The sequence below is a fragment of the Macrotis lagotis genome, chromosome 2, assembly GCF_037893015.1.
Source record: "Macrotis lagotis isolate mMagLag1 chromosome 2, bilby.v1.9.chrom.fasta, whole genome shotgun sequence".
Taxonomy (NCBI): domain Eukaryota; kingdom Metazoa; phylum Chordata; class Mammalia; order Peramelemorphia; family Peramelidae; genus Macrotis; species Macrotis lagotis.
In genome coordinates this window covers 313874275-313899229 of record NC_133659.1, presented here as the reverse complement: position 1 = coordinate 313899229, position 24955 = coordinate 313874275, and the positions used below count along the sequence as shown (strand labels likewise).

Genomic DNA, 24955 nt, shown 5'->3' with positions numbered 1-24955 from the left:
CTTGAACTCAGTTTTTCCTCACTTGAAGACCAGCTCTTTTTCTGTACCAAGTAGCCTCTCACCTCACACAAGGCAGTCATGCAATATGTATTGGATTATATTTAAATGACTGTGATTTTTGTTAACTGAGCAGACTCACATAACTCGTCTGTGCCAACTTATGACTAAGAAAATATAATTTTGCAAAGTCAAGATTTCTCTTTAACTTACTATGTCTACATAGCATCTAATGATTAATGTAATCTTTGCTATGTGTATTTTGAATAGTGAAATTATGAAAACAGAACTCCTCCTTAAGGAATACATCAAATATGGATGTTTTTTACTGAAAATATCTCCCAAGAACTGGCAAATGCAACAATCATTAAAGAAAATAAAATTTAAAGATCCTTCATTCCTCCCAACACTAGTGGCAAGTGAGTTCTATTGATTTTTTCATTTAAGTAAAAGTAAAAATACCAGAACTGCTTCTGTGTTCTTAAGTCAGATATAATATCAATAATTTTAACTATCTTACATAAACATATTTGGAAAGTGTTTTCTCATTAACCTCATCAGTTTCCATGGATGTAATTATTATCTCTATGCAAATGACCCCAAGATCCGTATATGCTGCTCTGTTCTCTTTCATGAACTCTAGTCCCTGCATTTGTGGTTGTGTCTGACTCTTCCAGACTGCATTTGGGATTTTCTTGGAAAAGATACTGAAGTGGCTTGCCATTTCCTTCTCCAGCTCATTGACAAATGAGAAAACTGAATCAGACTAGTTAAATGACTTGTCCAGTTCTGAGGTCAAGTTATGTGAACTGTGGCACCACCACCTGGCTGTCTCCATATTACGGCCTGTCGAACTTTTCTAACTGGATGCTCTCTATTCAGGTGTGTTGGAGCCAGCTTAAACAACTGAAAGTCAATTGTTAAATGTTCAATGTGAGCATCTACACCTCAAATATAAGCAAAACCTATCAATTACGGCTTGTTTTATTGTGTTGTGATTGTCTGGAATTAAAGTAATGAAGAAAATGTTAACAATACAAATTAAACTTTAAAGTGTGTCATATATAAACATACAGACATTTTATATATATATATATATATGCACACATACATCACATACATACATACATACGCATATACCCATACATTTACATACAATACATTATAGACATTTCATCATAATACATTATATAACATAGACAGACATAGACATAGAGATACAGACAGAAATAGGCACAGACACATAGACATAAACTAGACTAGACTAGACTAGACAGACACATAGATGTGAACGAGACCAGACAGACAGACACATAGATGTGGACTAGACTAGACAGAAAGACACATAGATGTGAACCAGACCAAACATAGACAGACACATAGATGTGAACCAGACTAGACAGAAAGACACATAGATGTGAACCAGACCAGACATAGACACATAGATGTGAACCAGACCAGACAGACAGACACATAGATGTGAACCAGACCAGACAGACACATAGATATGAACCAGACCAGACAGACACATAGATGTGAACGAGACCAGACAGACAGACACATAGATGTGAACCACACCAGACAGACACATAGATGTGAACCACACCAGACAAACACATAGATGTGAACCAGACCAGACATAGACAGACACATAGATGTTAACCAGACTAGACAGAAAGACACATGGATGTGAACCAGACCAGACATAGACAGACACATAGATGTGAACCAGACGAGACATACGCATAGATGTGAACCAGACCAGACAGACAGACACACAGATGTGAACCAGACCAGACAGACACATAGATGTGAACCAGACCAGACAGACAGACACATAGATGTGAACCAGACCAGACATAGACAGAAACATAGATGTGGATTAGACTAGACTAGACACAGACAGACCTAGGCAGACATAGACATGAGCTAGACTAGACTAGACTAGAGTAGACATTTGACTCTCTTGTTAAACTTCGGCTGTCTGTCGGTTTCTCAAACGTGGCATGTTCAAAACAATTCCTCAATGCTACACTCCTCAGCTCCCCTAATTCTGCCAAGGGCACAAGTCACTCCTCCTTTGAATTATCTTTTATTCCTCAAGCTCCTTCCTCCAAGATATCCAATTAGTTGCCAAGTCTTGAGGATTCTGTCTTCATAATGTATCTCGTATTCTTCCCTTTCTGTCCACTCATCCAGTCACACTCCTTCATCACCTTGTGCCTGGATTATTGGGAAACATTTTTTTAAGGCAGTAGGGTTAAGTGACTTGCCCTAGGTCACTCAGCTAGGTAATTAAATGTCTGAGGTGAGATTTGAACACATTCCTCCTGACTCCAGGACCAGTACTCTATACACTGCACCACCTAGCTACCCCAAAATACATTTACAATTGGTTTCCCTGCCTCAAATTTCTTTTCTCACCCTTACATCCTCTATGCTGATGCAGCTGCCAATGAAATATGCCTGTCACTCCTCTACTTAGGAAACACCAGTGGCTACCTCTGATCTTGGAAAAAAGATGCAAACTTTTCTGGCATTCAAAACCCTTATTTACCTGACTTTAAACTCTTTCCAGCTTTACTCCCCTTCACCCACTCTACATGACAGTCCAATTGCTTTACTTACTCTCATCAAATTACCCTGTATTTATTTTGTATACTTCTGTACGTATATATTGACTCCCCCATTAATCTCCTTGAGGGCAGGAAAATCTCTGTCTTCGAATTTCCAGTACTTACTGTAGTGGTAGTCGATAAATTGTTTTTCATAATTTGATGAATATATGTGTGAGAATGTGTATAAATGTAAATATATATTTTTTGAAGAAAAAGAGTAATACTCCACTATAGGGAAGGCACAGATCTTCCAGCTATTATTTTTATTAATTTATCATCATTCTAAATTCAAGCTTTGTTCTGCTTAAGAGAAAAATGGTACTATCCTTGGTCCTTGGATACCTAACATAAGACATTTTTGAAGTTAAAGATAGAGGAGCCTTGAACAAGGAAATTTCACAATATGATAAAAACAAAATAAAACAGGGCAAAATGAAAATGAGCATTTTGCTTCATCAAACAACACAATACTTCTTTAATCTTTCAAGATTCCTTTTCCTAAAATTAGTGAATTCCTCTATAGGGGTCTTTAAACTTGTTTTTAAAAATATTTTGATAATTTGATAATTGACTAATATAATTAACTTCCCTTGTAATCCTATGTATTATATTTAAATCTAATGTAATTTAATTAATTTAATTTAATTAATGTAATGTAATTTAAATCTAATGTAATAATTTAAATCTAATGCATTTAAATGCATTATTCCAAGAAAGGATCCATAGTCTTCATTAGACAGTCATAGGGGTAGATGACGCAAAAAGTGTTGAGAAAAGTTTCCCTTAAGGATAATATGCAGGGCGCAGTTAGGTAGCACAGTGAATAGAGCGCTGGCCCTGGAGTCAGGAGAACCTGAGTTCAAATTCGACCTCAGACACTTAATTGCCTAGCTGTGTGACCTTGGGCAAGTCACTTAATCCCAATGCCTTAAAGAAATAATTTTTTTGAAAAATGGAAAAAAAAGATGCTGTGCTCTATCATCTTTACCCCAAGTTTGTCACAGGTGATCATAGTCATCAGAGACTTTCTTCCTCTGATCAAAATCTTAATCCCTTCCCAAAAAAATGAGCAAAAAGGGTATTGTCTTTGAGTCATAATAACTTGAATCCCTTCTAGGAATAGGTTATTGCTTTTACACAATAATTACCTGAGGTGAAGAGAGAGAGGAGCAAGACATTGTTTCATAGTTACTGGATAAAGGCTACTGGGAGATAGCTCTCAGGCTTCAGAGTAAAATACATTTTTTTATTTTTAATTTTTGAAAGATTGGGTATCCTCATCTCACCCAGGTTGGTAGTAAAAGGGCTACTCACAAACCCAATTTCACTAATAATCAGCATGAGAGCTTTGAATGGCTCCATTTTCAATCTGAAATGGTTCATCAATCTGATGGTCTTCCACTCCCAGCAGTTGCCCATATTAATTCCAGACTTACCATGGACACCTGATTGGTTGAGCTGTACTGATATCCAGAATTCCTGACCTCAAGGGATCGGCCAGTCTTGGCTTCCCAGGGAGGTGGACTTATTAGGAGTACACCACAATACCTGGTAAATGATGATGTTTTCAAAATACTTGTTTAGGATTTTTTAAAAGGAGAGCAAGATCCTATAGTGAGTAATAGAGGATAAGAATTGGATTCAGTAAGAAATGAATTTAAACTTCCCACTTACTTAAATACTTACTAGCTGTGTGACCTGGGGCAATTTACTTAACCTCTTTTGAGACCCAATTTCCTCATCTCTAAAATGGAATAAATAATAACAGCACCTACTTCATAGAGTTGTTGTGAATGTCAAATGTAATGATATGTATAATGTTAAGCAAATTGCAAAGTATTTAGGCATTATTATTATTTATATTGTTATAAACTATTATAATCTGAAAAGTTTCAGAAAGAAAGAGGGCAACCAGGGTGCTAAAGAACCCCAAGGTTGTTGCATCACATTAGGACTGGTTATCCCTTTATTCCCTAGGAAGATCACAAGATTCATGAGTACTAGCAAGCAGCTCACATGTTCAACTGATTAAACATTATTTTATTAAGTATGGATTCCAGGCATTAAATATTAATATATTCACAATTGATTAAAAATTAATTCTATATTATAATTATAAGTTTTATATATATATATATATATATATATATATATGTATGTATGTATATAATGCCTGCCTGAGAGTTCCATTTTGATGGCATTTTTTTTACTTAGTGTTATAGTTTTAAAAATGGAAGGACCTCAGAGGTCATTCACATATAATCCTTCATTTTGGAGATTAGAAAACTGAGGCCAAGTGAGATTAAGTGACTTGCCCAGGGTCACACAGGTAGTAATTATCTAAAGATGAATTTGAACCCAGGTTCTAATTCTAGTGCTTTTTTTCCTGAACTTTTTAGCTGCCTGTAATCTTTAAGACAGTTAGCAATATCTGGAGAAATTGGTTCAATTGTTTGCCTAACTTGGATTTTTCTCATCTGTTATCAAATCATTTGCCCTGTTTTTATGTCCTGTTTCTATCATTTGAGTTACTTCAATATGTCATACCTGTCATTGCTAATAACTGAATAATTTTGTTTTTTTGTCTTTAATGACAGAACCATCATTTGGAAAGAAGTCAAAGTTAGACAAAGAAAACTCAAGGAAACCTGTAGGAATTGAACACGGTAACCTTTCAGATCTAAATTACCTTAAAAAAAATCAGTCTGTAGATTGTAACCCTTACTATACTGGCTGCTTACACCCTTCTGAGTTGTTTAACTCACCATCTACATTAATGTCTTGGTATTGTTGCCCTTATTTTCCTTCTCCTAAACACCCTCCCTTTAGCTTCCTCCTATTTATTTCCATGTAAGATTTATCAATATTATGTACTATATATATATAATACTAGAAAACGGTAATTTTTAGAAAAGTTTTAGAAAATCAAAAAATGATGAAGTCTTTCAACTAAAGGCAATAAGTTTGACTTCAATTTCTGGCAAATTCTAAAACATATTCTTAAAAGGCCAGTCAGTGGACCTTTAGAAAAGGGAGCAGTTATCGCAGAGAATCAGTATCAAGAACAGATCATGCCAGGTCAGTCTCATTTCCTGTTTTGATAGTGTTTCTAGATCAGGGAAATACTATAGGACTGTCAATGGTTTGCCAGTAGATGGTTAACCAGTTCTCAAAAAATGCACAAACATTGCTAAGTTTGAGTCTACTCTTTTTATAAATTCCTGGGAGTAACCTAAGTATACTTTGATTATAAAATTTACTATAGAGAGGAAAAAAAAATAGTCTGCATGTTTAAGTTCCATAGGCACTATCTCCATCACTTTCTTCAGTCTAGACTTGACAATAAAGAAAACAATAAATTAGGCGCAGATTTGAAGTCAGTTGAGTTGTAAATGCTCACACTGAAAATTTAAGAATCAAAATAAGTCAGTATGAACTGGCTCCAGTATACTGCTCTATGGTTTACCAGGATGATAGCCCAGCATTTGGTGCTTTTTTTTTGAAAGAAAAATGGCAGGATATGGGATAGGCAATAGTACAGATAGATGGATTTGAAATTATTTGAATGAATGGATAAACAAGTTTTAGTTATTAATGGTTCAACTAATGCCCCCAAGTGCCCTATTTTTATCAGTGATTTGGATAAAGGCTTAGATGGTTTTCAGATTTTTCAAATTTTAGCAAGACAGTCCTAAGCTAAAAAACATTTTGACAGATTAGAATATTGTACCAAATCCAATAAAATGTTATTTATTAGAGATAGAAATAAAGTATTTCACTTGAATATTAAAAAAATCAAATTCACAAATATAAGATGGGGGTCACACAGTTAGACATCACTTCTACTGTAAAGAATAAGAAGATTTTAGTTGAATTTCAAACTCCATATCATATGGTAGCCAAGAAGCTAATGACAAGCTAATGCATGAGGTGAGGTAGCATGTCCGGGACTAGAGAGATGATAGTCCCACTGTGTGTGTTCTGCCTTAGTCAGATACCGTTTGGTGCAAATTCTGTTCATTTCTGGGGGGGGCATATTTGAGCAAGGATATAGATAATCTAGAGAGAAGCTAGAGAAGTTCAACAAGGATGGGTTTGGACCTCAAAACTATGCTCTACAAGAACCAATTGACTGAAAACAGGCATGGTTAGCCTAAAGAATATGATTGGCTGTTGTATATTAGCAGGGAATTCACATGATTAGTGGGATAAATGTGCCTAAGAAATCTGAACACATAGAAATGGCTGAACATGCTGTATCTTTAATATGGAAGCCAAATTGATTAGCACCTTCCATCCCAGGACTGGTGTATAAAAATGAAACACCTTTTTTTTTGTAACAAAAGACATGTTTATATTTGATCTTGCATTTTCTATTCTTTCGTATGGGTATGGGAAGGAAAAGACGTTTTCCTCTTCTTGGCCCCTCTGGGAGCTCTTTTAAGATTTTTGACAAAAATCAATGAGCTCAATATACAGATCAGAAGTGTTGAAGTGTTGTCCCCTCATATCTGTATAAAGTGAGCTTGAGCGGGCAGTTGGGAAATTGGTTTGCACTTATTTTATCTGTGGATACCATTGATTCTCTCCAGTAAAATGTTGAGTTCTTAAGGGCAGAAATTGTTTTGTTTTTGTATCTCCAGTTTTTAGCCCATGCTTAGCACATAACAGGAATTTTTAAGTCATGAAAAGTGTATTTTTATATTAACTATGTTCCAAAACCAATAATAGCAATAACAAAAAGGAAGAAACACAAAGAAGAAAAGTATACTTCATTATTTACTCAAGAGTTTATTAGTTTGCGCTCTGGAGATGGATAGCATTTTTTCATCATATATTTTCCTGGAAATGTCTTGGATCGTTGCCTTGATTAGCTGAGTCTTCCACAGTTGATCATTGTTGAGTATTTCTATTACTGTATACAGCATTTTCTGATTTTGCTCATTTTACTTTGTATCATTTCATATAAGTCTTTTTACTGAAAACACTCCTGTTTCATTATTTCTTACAGCACAATAGTATTCCATCACAATCATATACCTGACTTGTTCAATCATTTTCTAATTGATGGGAGGTCCCTCAGTTTCCAGTACTTTGTCACCACAACAAGAGCTGCTATAAATACTTTTGTACATATAGGTCCTTTTCCTTTTCCTTTGATCTCTTTGGAACCTTGTAGTGGTATTGCCAGGTAAAAGGGTATGCACAGTTTTATAGTCCTTTGACTATAGTTCCAAATTTACAACTCCACCAGCAATGCATTAGCACCCCTTTTTTCCTATATACTCTCCAGAATTTATTATTTCTCATTTTCTGGGATGTTAGCCAATATAATAGGTTCTGTGATATTAGCCAAAACAACCTCAGAGTTATTTTAGCTCGTATTTCTTATTTCTCATGTGATTACTGATAGTTTTGATTTCTTCTTCTGAAAGCTACCTGTTCACATCCTTTAGATAGTTATCAATTGGAAAATGGCTCTTAAAAATATTTGGCTCAGTTCCTTACAGATTTGAAAATGATGCCTTTATCAGAGAAACTGGCTGTATCTTTTATCTTGACTGCTTTTCTTTTATCTTGATTGCATTGATTTTGTTTATGTAACCAAAATAATTTATTTTATTCCTCAGGATCTCTCTTTTGTTTGATCAGAAAGTTTTCCTTACCCATTGCTCTTTCTGACAAGTAAAATTTTCTGTGCTCTCCAGTTTATTTATGGTGTCATCCTTTATTTCTAAATGATTTACCCATTTGATCTTATTTTGATAACAATATGAGATATTGGTCTATGCCTAGTTTCTGCCAAACTGCTTTGCAACTTTCTGAGTCCATTTTGTCAAATGGTGAGATCTTGCTCCAAAAGTTTAGCTCTTTGGGTTTATCTAGATTATAATGGTCATTTATTATTATGTATTGTGTGTCTAATCTATCCCACTGATCCATCACTCTCTTTCTTATCCAATACTAGATTGTTTTGATGATTACAACTTTGTAATGTAGTTTGAAATCTTTTTACCACTAAATCATCATCCTTCACACGTTTCCAAAGAGATTTTTGCTAGTCTTGATGAATTCTCCCCCCCTCACACACACACACACACTCTATAAGGTATTCTTTAGTCACTTTATTGGCATGGTAGTAAATAAATAAATAATATTTTTCTGTAAGAATTTTCATTTTCATTAGAGTGACTTAGCTTACTTATAAGCAATTAGTATCTCTTCTTGCTAGGTTTAGTTGGTAATATATAGAAATGCTGATGATTTAAGTGGATTTATTTTATATTAAAGTTGTTCTTTGCTTAAACTAGTTTTTTAATTGATTCTTTAGGGTTTTCTAAATATACATCATATTATATGGAAAATTTTATTTCTTTAATGCCTTTTTTATTCTTCCAAATTCTTTTTCTTTTCTTATTGCCACAGCTACCATTTTTATTATAATATTGAATGATTATGGCAATAATAAATTATGGCAATAATCAGGGTTTCCCCTGATCTTATTGAGAAGACTTCTAGTTTGTTCCTATTACAAATACTGCTTACTTGTGGTTTTCAATAAATACTATTTTTCATTAAAAAAAAAAACAACTCCAGGGGTGGCTAGGTGGCATAGTGGATAGAGCACCAGTCCTGGAATCAGGAGTACCTGAGTTCAAATCCGGCCTCAGACACTTAATAATTACCTAGCCATGTGGCCTTGGGCAAGCCACTTAACCCCATTGCCTTACCAAAAAAAAAAACCAGCTAAAAAAAAACAACTCCTTTTGTTCCTATGCTTTCTTTTTTTCCCAAATGGGAATGGGTATTTTGTCAAAAATATTTTCTGCAGCTATTGATATAATGAAACAATTTTTGTTGTTTTTAATATAAATGATGGTCAGTTTTACTTATAGTTTCATAATATTGCTATCTCCCAACTTATAGCATATGATTTTGTGATATATTATTGTGATCTCCTTGCCTAGCATTTTTATTTTAGGTTTTTGCATTGATAGTCATTAGGGAGCTTGGTCTATAGTTTTCTTTCTCTATTTTTGCTTTTGCTGGTTTAGGTATCAAGACCATATTTGTGTCATAGAAAGAATTTGGTATGACTTCTTCTTTACCTATTTTTAAAATAGTTTTATAGTTATTGGGATCATTTCTTAAATATTTGATAGAATTAACTTGTAAATTAATTTGTTCCTGATGATTTTTTTGGTAACTCATTTATAGCTTGTTCAATTTCCTTTTCTAAGAATTATTTATTCTATTTCCTCTTCTGTTAATCTGGGCAATTTATATTTTTATAAATAATCATACATTTTTGTAGATTGTCAATTTTACCAACATATAATTGAGCAAAATTATTCCTAATAATTACTTTATTTCATCTTCATTGCAGTTGCACTTACCCTTTAATTTTTGATACTAGTAATTTGATAAAAAAAAAATCAAATTAACCAAGGGCTTGTCTATTTTACTGGTTTTTCATAAAACACATAAGTAGGATCTTAATAAATACTTGTTAATTGATTGAGAAAGACACCTGGAGGGATTGGACTAGGTCTTCTATAGGGTAAGCATATTCAAAAGGCATAAAGCAAAGGATTTTAAGAATTAGGGTCCTTAGTGACCAGGGATGGTTTTACAAAGAAACCAGCATTTGCTGAATGGGAGATCATTCAATGGAGACATATGAAGGAGCTGCTGAGTAGATACAACAGGAGCAGTGAATAGTTTGGTTTTGCTACTGCAGAGGTGGTGGATTGGTGACATAACATGAGAATTGGAAAGGTACCACATTTCCAGAGTATAAAACCCTTCGGATGCCAGAAAAGGGAGTATGACTTGACTGGCAAGTCATGTTGTTGTTCTTGTTCAACCCTGGTTAAGTTTCATGTTATGGCTGTTCAGTCATTTTAGTCGTGTCCAATTCTTTGTTGGAGTTTTCTGGGCAATGATATTGGAGTGGTCTGCCATTTCCTTCTCAAGCTCATTTTACAGATAAGAAAACTGAGGCAAACAGGATTATGACTCGCCCAAGGTCATACAGCTAGTGTCTGAGGTCAGTTTTGAACTAACAAGATGGGTTTTTCCTGACTCCAGTCCCTTCACCGTATCCACTGTGCCACCTAGCTGCCCCACTGCCCCTCTATAGAACAAATATAAAAAGAATAAATAGAGAAATAGATAGATAGATAGATAGATGATAGATAGATAGATAGATAGATAGATAGATAGGATAGACATATATATATATATGATTAGTTGATAATTTTATGATAACACACTTCTTTTATTCTTATGTTCTTCATGTCACACACCAAACTTAATGGAGAGAACGTAGTTATTTAAAATTTTGATTATCTATATTTTAAGAGAAGCAGTACAGCATAGAGAAACTGCCTCAGACTCAAGAAGATTTGAAGTCAAGTTCTGACTTTGATTCATTCTAATAATTTTACCCTGGGCAAGTCATTGAGTTTCTTGATTTTCTGGATAATTCTCTGGACAATTCCCTAAGATTATATATCAAAAATTTAGCACTGAACACCTTTGATTAAAAAAAAAAGTTTCCTTAACCAGGGAGCTCCCTGGAAATCCTAGCTGCAGCTCCAATCTTATAGCTTATACTTGGAATTTTTAAACCTTAGATCTAACTACAAATAAACTCTTTGGGGGAGTGCAGGACAGAAAAGGTAAAAAAACTGATGTCCAAATGACAGCGGGGGAGTATATAGTTATTAGGTATCTTGGGAATAGAGGAGGGAATTATTGGAAAAGAGATCTAGAATAGTACCCAAAAACCCAACCTTATTTATCTTCTAATTTTACCTAGGACCAACCCTGAATCTTGAAATCATAGGTATACACTTTTAGGATTGGTTTCCTTGTGATCGTACTAGTCATGAGTCTCTTTCAGTAAAACAGATGTAACCCTTCCAAAATAAATATTATGTCTCATTTTGATATTGGGTCATTTCAGTCATGTCCAACTCTTTGGGCTCTCATTTGGGGTTTTCTTGGCAGAGATGCTAGAGGGGTTTGCCATTTCCTTCTCCGGCTCATTTGAAGATGAGGAAACTGAGGCAAACAGGGTCACATAGCAAGTAAATGTTCAAAACCAAATGTGAACTCAGGTCTTCCTGTCTCTGGATCATTGTGCCACTGAGTTTTCCATTGGTCTATTAAGTCTTACCTTAATTCTTTGAGGTCAGGAAGTGTCTCATTTTTGGACTTGTACCCCCAGAAGCTAGCACAATGCTATTAAACTTTAGTTCTAATAACAAATAAGCTTTTGGGGAGAGAGCAGGGCAGAAAAGACAAAGAATGTGATGCTCAAAGGTCAGTTAAAGGACCCATGGGAGGCATTTAATAAGTTGTTGATTAAATACCTATCAATGTGTGTGTGCTGGTCCCAGGACAAACACAAGGATGAATAAAACATACTTTCTGCCATTTATTGAGGAGCTTATGATTCAGATGGAAGTGGTAAAATGGCTACACAAAACCATAATTCACTATAAGTTAGTAGAAAAACTGTGGTCTAGTGGAAAGAGTGTTGGATTGGAAGGGGTTGAAGTTTCAGCTTTGCTATTTAGTATCTGTTTGACTCGAGGTCTTAGATTTCCCTTTGTAAAAGAAAAGAGCTGGACTGTGCCAGTTCTGTCTCTTATCCTCCAACATTTGTAAAGCTTTGATCTTAATAAAAATGGAATGGAATGGTATGAGAGAAGGCTGGAAAAGTAAGTACCAGGACTTTGAATGCAAGGATTTGGGAATTTGATAGGTGATAGGGAGCCAAAGAAGGTTTTTCAGTTGGATAGGGTAGATAGAGATGATACAATCAGCCCTAAACATTAGAAAAAGAGAATACAGGAGTAGGGAGGACAGTTAGGCACTCTTAAGTAGTAGTTCAGGTAAGACTAATGAAAATTGGAATTGGGAAGGAAGGTAAAGAAGGGATTTGGGAAGTGAGGGAGAGAAAGGAGAGGTCAAGGAGGACAGAATTTAAAAGACTTGGGAATTAGTGGGTAAGAAATGACAGAGAGCTAAAGGCATGATGCAGTCCTCAGATACTAGCTATAAGACTCTCATCAAGACCTATGGTACTCTAGGTTAAGACCTCCTGGGTCTTGATTTCCTCATATGTAAAATGAGTGGGTCATCCTCCATGACCTCCAAGGATCCTTATATTTTTAAATCAGCCTCTGAAGAAGTTAGATTTTAGCATATGAGGAAATTAAGCTTTAACTTACCTTCAATGTGATAACAAATTGGTAACAAAATGTAATGAATATATCCACACAGAAACTGCATATCAGTGACTATAATTTTTTTCTTTAAAACAAACCTCACAAACCAACCTTCAAGAAAATGTAAGAAAGATCAGGAGAGGTTCATTTGAAATAAAGAGACGCTCACCATCAAGGTAAAGTATGAAATTTAATTACCTCTCTTGAAATAGTTATAGCTATTCTCAGCAGTCCATACCAAAAGACTATGAGACATGCGGTCACCTATAAAAATAGAGCTTGGCAGGATCTCCCTAGCAAAGCCTTTGGGAGTCCGTGATCATCTCCTTGTCTTGATGAGGTTTTAAGGGTGATTTCAGTGCAAGCAGTTGGAAAGCAGAAAGGAGGGAATGAAGACACAGATCTGAAGTGGAACAGTGAAACCGAGGGAACTCAGATTGCATTGCCTTGGGCTCTGTCATTGGGAGGCAGAGACATATGCTAACTCCAAGGTACCAAGATGGGGAGGGAAGAAGCTTTGGAACAGTGATACTAGAGGAGACACAGGATGAAGCAGAATGTGTCCTTCAATTGGAGTAAGGAATCCTAGGCCTCTGTGATCTTGGGCAAGTCATTTCAGTTTCTTGGGTTCTTAGTTTCTTAATCTGTAAAATAATAGGATTGTTGTAAATGACCTTTGCTAGCTCTTAACCTGTGACCCTATGATGACATAATAGCAGATTCAGTCTAGTGATACTCAACAGAATATTTTCTGCTGATCTTATTCCTTATGCTGGGATAGGTAATAAGCATTGGGCATCCTTTGACCCAAGTGGTGTGCTTTCCAAATATTATATCACAATATGGGAGTTAGGTGTTATCATCCCCATTTTACAGATGGGAAACTGAGGCAGACAGCGGTAAATTGAGTTGTGTAGAGTCTGAGGCAGGATTTGAATTCAGGTCTTCCTGCCTAGTTCAGATCTAGCTGCTTCTAGGGGAAGAGGGAATGGGGGAAGGATAATGGTAATGTAGAAATGGCATCAGGCAACTTTACAATGAGATAACATTCTCTGAAGTTGTCTCCTTACAGGTATTAGTCTTTACCCCCACCCCCCATTGCCTCCCAGTGGAGAATCCTTGGCATTGCCTCCCCATTGAGGAACAGTGGAACCATCTCTGGCATTCAACACAACCTCTAGCTATGGGGTCTTTTTGCCTTGGAGAATGTATCTCTTCCTCTCCTGATTGATTCTGCAGGTATAGATATCAGCAGTCCCTTCTTGCTGAAGTCACTGCTCCCATTTTCCAGCACCACTTTCATCATCGTTTAATCACCCAAAGTAGGATCTGCTACTGTTCCTGTGAAAAATTATACCTTCATGGGTCTAGAGTTGGATTTAGTCTAACCCCCTCATTTTACAGATGAGGAAACAGACCCAGAGAGTTTAAGAGACTTCCTCAAAGTCACTCAGGTAGTAAGTGGGATTTGAAAACTGTTCCACTTGATCTCAGTGTCCCTACTCCTATATCACAATGTTCAGGTTTGTTAAAAATAAATAAATAATAGATCCAGAGAAAGAGAAATATGGATAAAAGTATGGCAATATTATGTATATAGTAAGATATATTGTTTATTCTATCTATAGTCATTCAGCAAGCATTTATGTGTCTTTTATATGCTAGGAGAGCACCCAGGTGGTGAATTCAAGTCTAGCCTCAGATACTTCCTAGCCATGTGACTCTGGGCAAGTTATTTAACCCTGTTTGCCTCAGTTTCCTCATCTGTAAAATGAATGGGAGCAGAAAAGTCGATTTTTGCCAAGAAAATCCTAAATGGGGTTCCAAAGAATAGGACATCACAACTGAACAACCAACAGCAAATAATGCCAGGAATTCTGTTCGATTCCTGTCCCTCAAGGAAGTTACATTTTTTTGTACTTGTGTATTTGCATTTGGTTCTCAGGGCTCCTTGTAGCATCTCCCTTGCTTCCATAAAGGTATTTATGGATTGAGAAACACTACAAAGTACATTCTGAAATTGTGGAGATCACTGTGACCTGGAGGAGTCAGGGCCATAACTTGGGTGTGCAAGTCAGTGCTTAAGTCTTGGGACATTAACATTTAGCAGGTACAAAGTTTTTTTTTTAAATGATTAAGTATTATGGTTTTTTAAATTTATGACATTTCCTTGTTGACAATGGATATGTTTCTCGTTAGCCAACTAGTCTAATCCATACAAATCTTCATAATATCCCCAACAAATGTTCTTCCAACTTATATATGGAGCCTTCCACCAAGGCAGAACCTATAGCCTGCTGGAACAGTACATTTCACTTTGGGGCAGTTCTCTTTGATGAGTTCTTCCATGCTTCACTACAAAAATCTCATTTCCTTCCCTCTCATTTCCACCCCCCCTTGTAACAAATATACATAAGCAAGAAAAGTTAATTCCCATATTAGCCATGTTGGAATGTTATGTCCATTATCTTTCTGTGTAGAGTTGGTAACATGTTTTATCAATGCTCCTCTTAGAATCATTAATTATGATCAGCATGCTTGTGTATCAAAATTGTTTGTCTTTACGATGTTTTTGCTATAGTATAAATTGTTCCCCATGTTCATACAAATTTTTCCTGAAACTATCCTTTTCATCATTTCATGCAGCATAATAATATTACAGAAACCATAATTTACTGATCCATTCTCCAATTGATGAGCAGCTTCTTTGTTTCTTATTTCTTTGCTGCAACAAAAAAGAGTTCTCAGAAGAGAAAGTAGTTTCAACTAATGCAGGTTGTTGGCACCTTGTCTCCAGCTTATACAGTTAGAAAGTTATATGATGCGCTTAGAAATCCACAAAACTTGAAATTTCATGATCTTAGCTCCGAAGCTAGACGCTAGACCCCACACCACAATGCCTCTTTACATTGTGCCTAAGCTACATATAATAATTAGAATGATTATTTGCATAACGTAAGAATTGGAGAGCTGTCCATATCGTGTACAATGTCTGATTTTTTTTCAATATGTTGATAAAATAATTTTAAACATATGAGCTTTCCCCCCCCTCTTTCTTTGATCTCTGTGAGGTATAAGGCCTAATAGCAAAATTACTAGGTCAAAGGATATGCAAAATTTCATGACATAGTTCTAAATTGCTTTCCAGATTGGTTGATCCCAATCCACAGCTGTCTTCAATAGAGCAATAACCAACTAATACAGTTTTCCTTTTTTTGGTCAGCTTTGCCAATCTGTTGGATATGAAATAGAACTTTAAGTCACTTTAATTTCCATTATATATTAGTTATTGATTTAGAGCCTTCCCCCCCTATGGCTATTGATAAGTTTTGCATATTTTATAACCATTGCTCTTTACGGTACCTCACACAGATATGGGCAAGTAGAAAGAAGAAAGAAGCCAATACCCAAGCCTATATGAATATCCATCACTATGAAGGGATCAGTATTTGGTTGATTGAAAGACTGATGGAACAGAGAATATATTGAGACATCCCTAAGGTCCCTTAGAGACCAAGCAAGTTGCTGAAATAGGTGTTACTTCTTAGAATTGGATTTCTAAAGATCTACTAAATCAAATTTTATTCTATGATTTTTTTCCCCACCAAAAATAACAGTTGGAAAAAAAATACAACACAAAATAAGTGGGGGGGAAGACTCAAAAATCAGGAACTGAATTTTTCTTTTTTTTTTTGATAGGACTGCAAGTGTTAGTTCAGAAGAAAGTTTTGATTTTAATATTGATGATACAGAGTGCGATTTGGTAATCAAATGATATTTCTTGATTTATTTAAATACTTGTTCAGTGGGAAATATTATGGACATATATCTTCTTTTAAAATCTTTTTCTTTAGGGAATTGCAAAAACTTTTCAAACTTTCCTTAAGGTTATATAGATGCTCTTTCTATTTACAAGTAATTTCAACATTGTTATCAAGATACACCTAGATGAAATGCAGTTTTTAGGAGGACTAAGTACTTTCCATAAAATATGAGAGCTAGAAAACACACTTTGCTATTTCCCTACTTTTTACCAGCCCTCTCTTCTCCCTCTCTTCTTTTCCTCATTCCTTAAATTCGGTGGATTAAAAGAGTTGGGGCTTGATAATCCAATCCTTCATTTTATAGCTGAGGAAACTGAATCTAAAAATAAACTTACATAAGAGCAAATGCATATTAGATGCCATCACTAGAATTCAAACCAAGGGCTCTTTTTCCCCTTTTCATTGTTCCTTTTCTTTTCATGTGGTTTCTTTGTTTGATTGACAGGCACGATTGTATATACTGGTATTGTGTAGGCTGTCCTCACATGTGGCGTGGGGGTATTGCTATGCGGCTTCAAGGAAGGTAAAATACATCTTTAGTCCCTTCTCTCCCCTTCCTTCTCCAAGAAATACTTTAATTCCTGCCTGGAGAAGTATTCTCTTCAGAGAGAGTGAGAGAGAGAGAGGGTTCTGAGCTACATTTATATCTAACTGCTCCCTTAAATATTCAGGTTCAATCTAATTTCTGATGACTTTTTCATTACTGGGGGAAAGAGGACCCCCAAATTTTCTATGCAAGACTTGACTCCTTTCCCACCAAACATCAATTCCATATTGCACACACCTAACAATTATCAAAGAAATCCATTTATTCAAATTATATCAAAACAGAAATCAGAGAAAGTATTCAGAGAAGGAATATATGCTGGACAATACAGAGCAAAGGAGCTCTCCCATTGGGAGCTTACTCAGATCAACTAAGAGAGAGAGAGTCCTAGATTTCACCCAAGGGAAAGTTCTCCCTTTGTACAATCAGATGAGGTTGGGGACATGACGGAGACTGCCAAATGCTCTTCCCATGCCCATTTCTTGCTAGCCTTTTCTTTCAGCAAAATTAAGTGGGACTGGCATCATCCAATTTCTTTCTGGAAAACTGGAATCATCTGAAACCATTGTAAAGCTCAAAGAGACTGAAAACTTCTCTCTCTCTCTCTCTCTCTCTCTCTCTCTCTCTCTCTCTCTCTCTCTCTCTCTCTCTCTTCTTCCCCCTCCTTTCTTCTCCCCTCACCTCTCTCCCCCACTTCCTTACCAATTCTACCCCACTACCCCACTCCAGAAACAGGTGCAAGGCATTGTTTTCTACCAATAAGGAGAGAATCCCATACCAATAGACTTTGGAACTATGGTTACAATAAAAAAAAAACAAACCAAGGACATAACAGTCCCTTCCCTCAAGAAACTTAGATTCTTCCTTCACCCATTTCCCCTCTTTGCCATTTTAAAATTTCATCTCTATTCCCCCTCCCTCCCTTTTCCCTTTTACATGTTACATGTAGTTTATATGTTTGTATACTTATATAGTTTATAAGTACAATAAAATTCCCCCTCCACCCCATTAAAACTTAATTAAGCCTAGAGAATTTAGGTGGCGTAGTAGATAACACTTTGGACCATGACTAAGGGAAACCTGAATTTGAATTCTGAGATGCTTAGCAGCCATATAATTCTCAACCTCAGTTTTCATCGTTTGTAAAATGGAGATATTAGCATGTATCCTTCAGAATTGTGAGAATTAAGCAAGAGAACATACACAAAGGACTTAGATGATAGGCATTTGTTGTTATTATTATTATTATTATTAGTATCATGTGAGATAAGAGACTGTTTCGTTTTTGGTTTTGTATTCTCAGAGTCTTACACAGTGGGTGGCGCTAGGGCCCGCTAGGTGAATAACTCTGTGCATAGAATTTTGGATCTAGAATCAGCAAGATTCATTTTCCCCGAGTTCAAATCTGACCCCAGGCACTTCCTAGCTCTGTGACCCTGGACAAGTCACTTAACCCTGTTTACCTCAGTTTCCTCATCTGTAAAATGAACTGGAGAAGAAAATGGCAAATCCCCCCATATCTTTGCCAAGGAAAGCAACTGAACCAAAACAAAATCAATGTTTATTGATTGGTTGATGCTCTCCAGAGCTTTTTTCTTCTCCTCTTGTTCTTTCTGCTTCTCCTCAACTTTTCCCGCTTCTTCCCTTTGTGAACGTTTCCTGCTTAACCAAATAACCACTTGACTACCCTTTCAGAATGCAGCCTATTTTTTACATGACTCCCATCCCTGTTCAATCCCTCTTCTGTACCTCTCTAGAACTACTCTGTGGTGGTTCACCCTGTGACATCATTTTAAACTTTTTTTAAATCAGCCTAAAGTAACGTTTGTGCTTTATGGAGTGGGTCTCTAAAGAGGAATTAACCTAGTTTCCCCACCATATCTTCTTTTTTATTTTTATTTTTTTCCAATTGCATGTAAAGATAGTTTTCAACATCCATTTTTTGGTAAGATTTTGAGTTCCACAATTTCTCCCTCCCCTTCCTCCTAATAATCTAATATAAACCCCATGTCTTTTAAAAATTGATTAGGAACCAGAGCTTTACTTCAAAGAACCAGAAGAGTTGCTTCAGGTCCTCACTGAGCTGGAGGAGCAGAATCTTACTTTGGTACAGTATTCTCAAGAGGTTGATGAAACTCTGGATGATGTATCAAAAAGAGAAAAGATTATACAAGATAAAGTGTAAGCCATTCAAAACAAAGAAGGAAATTCTAAATGTGGTGCTTTTTCCTATCTGGAGCTGGGATTTGGGGGAGTGAGGTTGTTTGTTGGTGGTTAAGTTGTTTTTTTTAATGTTACTTTTAAAAATCTAGATAGGGATTGAACCTATGATTTAATTTCTCTAGGGAATTACCAGAAGAGAAAGTAGACTCAACTAATGCAGGATGTTCATACTTAGAGAATTAGAAAGTTATATGGCGCATTTAGAGGTCCACAAAACATGAGGTTTCATGATCTTAACTCTGAAGCTAGCCTCTAGACACCACACCATAATGTCCCTTTGCTTTGTGACTAAGCCACATATAATAATTATGATTATTTGCATAGAGTGGGTATTGGAGATCTGTTCACATTGTGTATGATGTCTGATTTTTTTAATATGTTGAAAAATATTGATGAATGTTTTTGCTTTTTTTTAAAAAAATAAAATTCTTTGTTATAAGAGATGTATCTCTGACAGGCAGAAGGTGATGTATACAGGAAGTAAATAGCCTTCTAAAGTCTGTTATAAAAATGAAAAGATATCAATAAAATGTATTTTTAGGGGAAAAACAAAGAAAAATAATTATAGTGGTTAATGAAGGTCCTAAGAAGAAGAGAGCCAGGGTTTCTCTAATGAAGGATAAAAAAACACTATGATAACCTGGTACGACCTCTTGGAAGGTATGTCTTCTTTCTGGAGCTTGGTGACACAGCATTCCAATACTTAAAACAAACCCATCAGTTGCTACCAATATTTTCTGATTTGTGTAGGAAAGAGTGAGGTTACTAAATGTTCTAGGCAGGAAGGTGGTGATATTGTCATCAGTTCTTCATATTAAAGATTGAGACGTCACTGTGTAAAATGAATGGATGGTTATGTAGATGGCACCCACCTAAGTTGTATAGTTATGGACTATAGCTTCAGAGTTGGGGAGATACTATGGTCTAATTGTCTGAATTTGGGAAACCTTACTCAACTCAATGGTCCAATTATAAACTATGTGGTGCAGCAATTTATGTATCTAGTGAATCCAGTGACTTTCATGTCTAGTTAATTCCTTTGATTCTTCTTAGATAGAGGGTCAGAGCCGCTAGCTTGTCCCCTAATTCCAGGAATTCTCCCAATTAAAGCTCTGTATTTATTGACTATGCTGTCTTTTTCTTCTTTTGTAATAGGAACAGCAATATAGAAGCTCTACTGGATCAAAAAGAAATGCTTAGGAATAACTGTGCTCGAGAAGAAGAAAAAGCAGCCGAATTGGAATTAAGGTCACGGCTATTTAATTTTGGAGAATTTAATTCAGAAATTCAGGTAATGGCTTAATCTAATAGATAGTATGTAAGCATGCATGTATATATGTATAAATATATATGTAACATGTTTGAGAATCCACTTACATGAATATGAAATATGCAAAACTATGTGGATTGGTGTTCTTGGAATATCTAATAGTAATTAGAAGAATATCTTTCATTGAAGGTTTTTTCCCCATGAAATTGAATTTCTTTTTAATTCAGGACTTCTTATGATGAGATCCATGAACTTATTCTTTTTTCCTGAAAAAAATTAATATTCTTACTAGAATGTTATTAATATGATTGCTCCACTCCAAACATCAAAAACTTTTTTAAAAAATCAGAGAAACTAGAATAAACCATAGCTATGCTGCCATATTGCTTCAGTCCCATCCCCAAAGCATAATTGCATGAACCTATTCTTTAAAAAAATTAATAATTGTATTTTACTATTATTGATTTACTTTATATTCCTATGTGTTTTACTTTATGCATTGAAAAACATTATTCTGGGGTTGGCTAGGTGGCACAGTGGATAGAGCACTGGCCCTGGAGTCAGGAGGACCTGAGTTCAAATCCAGCCTCAGACACTTAATAATTACCTAGCTGTGTGACCTTGGGCAAGTCACTTAACCCCATTGCCTTGCAAAAAAAAAGCTTCAAAACATTATTCTGAGAAAGGGGTCTGTAGGCTTCAGCCTGTCTGAAGAGTCCCCGACACATAAAGATCAGGAGCTCTGCATTTAAGGCAATGGTAAAACCATCAAAGGAAAAGTGATTTTTACATTTAATTACATTTAACTCAGTAAGCCTACCTTTGAATAGATGGATTTTTTCCCCATCCTGCTCAAATTAGCAACTATTTCAAACATATTTATAAAAAAAAGAGGCTTCATAGTGCCCATTTGGAGGCAGAGGACCTGAGGATACTGTCCTAACTTGACCACTCACTCCTTGTGTATCTGCGCAAACCATATCACTTTTCCAAGACTCAGTTTCTTCATCTGCTATATGAAGAAATTGAACTAGGTGAGCTCTGAGGTTCCTTGCAATGGTAAAATCCCCTGATCTTCTGCAGGTACTGTGTTAGATATTGGGTCTACATTGTGTTAGGTTCTGGGCCTACACTGTGTTAGGTAATGGGTCTACAAAGTTATAGAAGATAGAGTCCTTAACAGAGTAGCTGACATTTAATAAATTCTTTTTTTCAACATTTAGTAAATTCTAACCAATTGATACAGACTCTGTTCTCTCACAAACCTAAAGGAGTGTTTGGAGAAAAAATTTTTGTAAAAAAATCACTGAATTTTTATGAGAATCATATTAGAATTTATGAGAATCTTTACAGGATTCTGTCAGGTTTCATATAGAGTAGAAGGAAAGTGAGTGAACCTGTCCGACCATGCATAAAGGATACCACAAAAGTGAAGCTATAATTTATCAACTCAGCCCTCATGCACCTCTTGGAAGTGTGGACTAGGTTAGGGAAGGTAGATGATCATCACAGATCAGATTTTCAGAAGTGTATGCAATTTGATATGCATTTTCTAATTAATTCCATGATGCTACATTGATGATGGATATTTATGTTTTCTGTCACCCTTTTCTTTTCAAACTTAGGAAAAACTGATAGAGTCCCTGAGTAAAAAAGTCAACCAAGTGTACAAGTTCTGCATTGGAGAAGTGGATGTGGCCAACCTCAACCCAGTTCAAAAGTTGGTCAAAGTAGAGTCTCGATTGGTGGAGCTAAGTGACCTGATTGAATCTGTTCCTAAAGAAAACATCGAACTCATTGAAAAAGCGAAACAGAGGGAAAGAAGACAAAAGTATGATCTAAGTTTTTTGCATTCAAAACAAGTAGCCTTATTATTGATTTCAAGTCTGCATTTTTTTTGGTAGGGTATAGACCCAAGGATGACTAAGAGTCATAAAGTTTGAATTCCTAATGAGGGAGAATTATATATTCATCCATTGTTTATGAATTCACTCTTACACCAAAAATTTGTTCTTTCATCTTATAATCACTTAGAGGTGACTCTCTGTTTTGCAGATTGTAAACTCTGGCAGATTCTAATTAATCAGTCAGCATTTAATAAGCATATGGAACTGTGGCCCACAGACTGACCTAGATAAGTTTGGAGATACACTTCATTATATTGGCCACCGAAGGGGATAATAGTTCACAAAGTCAACTCTTAAGTCTGAAATCCAACTCTTAAATCTGAATCCAAGCCTAGTCTCTGACATTTACTAGTGGTTTGACCATGGGTAAGATGCTTGATCTCCCTGGGACTCTGTTTCCTCATTTGCAAAATGAGAAGATTGATCGGAATGATTTCTAAGGTCTCTTCCAGATCTAAATCTATCCTTCTATGAACTATAAAAATCCAAAGTGGGAGTAAAAAATGCATTCTCTAACAAATAGTTATTCCTTGCATGCTACTGGGTTTTGAAGAAGATGGAAGAGACTTGTCCAACTCTAATCAATGGAAAGAATCAGTATTTGAGTGTGGTTCTTTGCACTCAGGGAAGCCTTGCTAACATTCCCACCCCCCCCCAAATTCTGATCTGGATAGGTGGGTGACAAAAGTCTTCCCTTCTTATATAATTAACAGGATTCCCTGACCACTGCATTTTACTAGCAAAGTGTACTATTAAAACTGTTTTTAAAATAGGAGCAGCAGAAACAATCTCATGTGGTTGCTGCATCCAACTTGTTGTGTTGAGTCATGTTGGACTATTTGTGATCCATGAACCACAGGACCTTCTATCCTCCATTATCTCCTAAAGTCTATTCAAGTTTATGTTCATTGCTTCCTTGATATATCCATCTCATCCTCTAATCATCCCCCTTTCCTTTTGCCTTCAATGTTTCCCAATATTGGGGCATTTTCCAAGGAGTTTTGTCTTCTCAGTATTTAGCCAAAGAATTTAAGTTTTAGCTACAGAATTTGACCTTCCAGTGAATTGCCTGAATTAAATTCTTTAAATATTGATGGCTTTGATCTTGCTGTCCAAGGGACTCTCAAAAGTCTTCTCCGGAATTGAAAGTGTTAATTCTGTGGTACTCAGTTTTTCTTATAGTCATCCATTCCTACTGGAAAAATTGTAGCTTTGACTGTATAGACTTTTGTTGGCAAAATGATGTCTTTGCTTTTTAGAATGCTGAATTTGCTATAGCTTTCCTTCCAAAGAGCAAGCATCTTTTAATGTCACAGCTGTAATCACTACCCGTAGTGATCTTTGAGCCCAAGAATATAAAATCTGACACTTCTTCAATTTTTTTCCCTCTATTTGCCAAGAAGTGATGGGGCCAGTTGCTACGATTTTAGAGTTTTTTTTAACACTCTTTCACATTTCTCCTTATATTTATTTTTTCACTTTCTGTCACCAGAGTGATATCATCTACATATATGAAATTGTTGATATCTGTTTGGTAACCTTAATTCCAGCTTTGAATCAGCCACTCTGGCATTTCTAAGTTAAATAAATAAGGCATCAATATACAGTTTTGTATTCCTTTCCCAGTCATAACAATCAGTTTTTCCATGTTTGGTTCCAACTGTGGCTTCTTAGTCTGCATATAGGTTCCTTGGGAGACTAGGAAAATGATCTGGTATTCCCATCTCTTTAGCATTTGCTACATTTTATTGTGATCCATAGATAAGTAGATTTTGGGTATTTTTAGGTTTTGTTTTTGTTTTTGTTTTTTTGCAAGGCAATGGAGCTAAGTGGATTGCCCAAGGCCACACAGCTAGGTAATTATTAAGTGTCTGAGGTCAGATTTGAACTCCTAACTCCAGGGCCTGTGCTCTATCCACTGCACCACCTAGCCGTCTCTGATAAGTAGATTTTTTTTAACTATCTTTTTCAAAGACTTTTTTAATGGAATCAATAAAGCAGAAGTAGAATTTTTTTCTGGAACTCCCTTGCTTTCTCCATAATCCAGTAAATGTTGACAACTGGGCCTCTAGTTCCTCTGCCTCTTCAAAAAACAACCTGCTCTGGTAACCATCAGTCCACATTTTGCCAAAGTCTAGGTTTCAAAATCTTAAGCATGATCTTTTTGGCATCTTTTCACTAATCTGAACATTTCTTTAGGAATGGGATGTAAACTGATCTTTTACAAGCAGGTAGTCATTGTTGAGTTTTCTAATTTCCTGGCATCACTTTTGAGTACAACCCTTTTAAACAGTGTCATTTTTAAGGGTTTTAAATAGTTCATTTGGA

General features: G+C 35.8%; 1 protein-coding gene across 2 annotated transcripts in view; it reads left to right on the top strand.

The window, feature by feature from the left end:
• The window catches only part of CCDC38 (coiled-coil domain containing 38), a 51969-nt gene that overhangs the window by 18906 nt on the left and 8108 nt on the right, over nucleotides 1–24955 (top strand). The window contains exons 9-16 of one of the 2 annotated variants that reach the window (XM_074226618.1): nucleotides 268–416; nucleotides 5213–5281; nucleotides 12975–13032; nucleotides 16556–16619; nucleotides 17126–17203; nucleotides 19257–19408; nucleotides 20606–20741; nucleotides 22346–22551. In XM_074226618.1, the coding sequence (XP_074082719.1) occupies nucleotides 268–416; nucleotides 5213–5281; nucleotides 12975–13032; nucleotides 16556–16619; nucleotides 17126–17203; nucleotides 19257–19408; nucleotides 20606–20741; nucleotides 22346–22551 (912 nt within the window). The remainder of the gene's footprint in view (nucleotides 1–267; nucleotides 417–5212; nucleotides 5282–12974; nucleotides 13033–16555; nucleotides 16620–17125; nucleotides 17204–19256; nucleotides 19409–20605; nucleotides 20742–22345; nucleotides 22552–24955) is intronic. The other variant, XM_074226619.1, reaches the window with a different exon arrangement.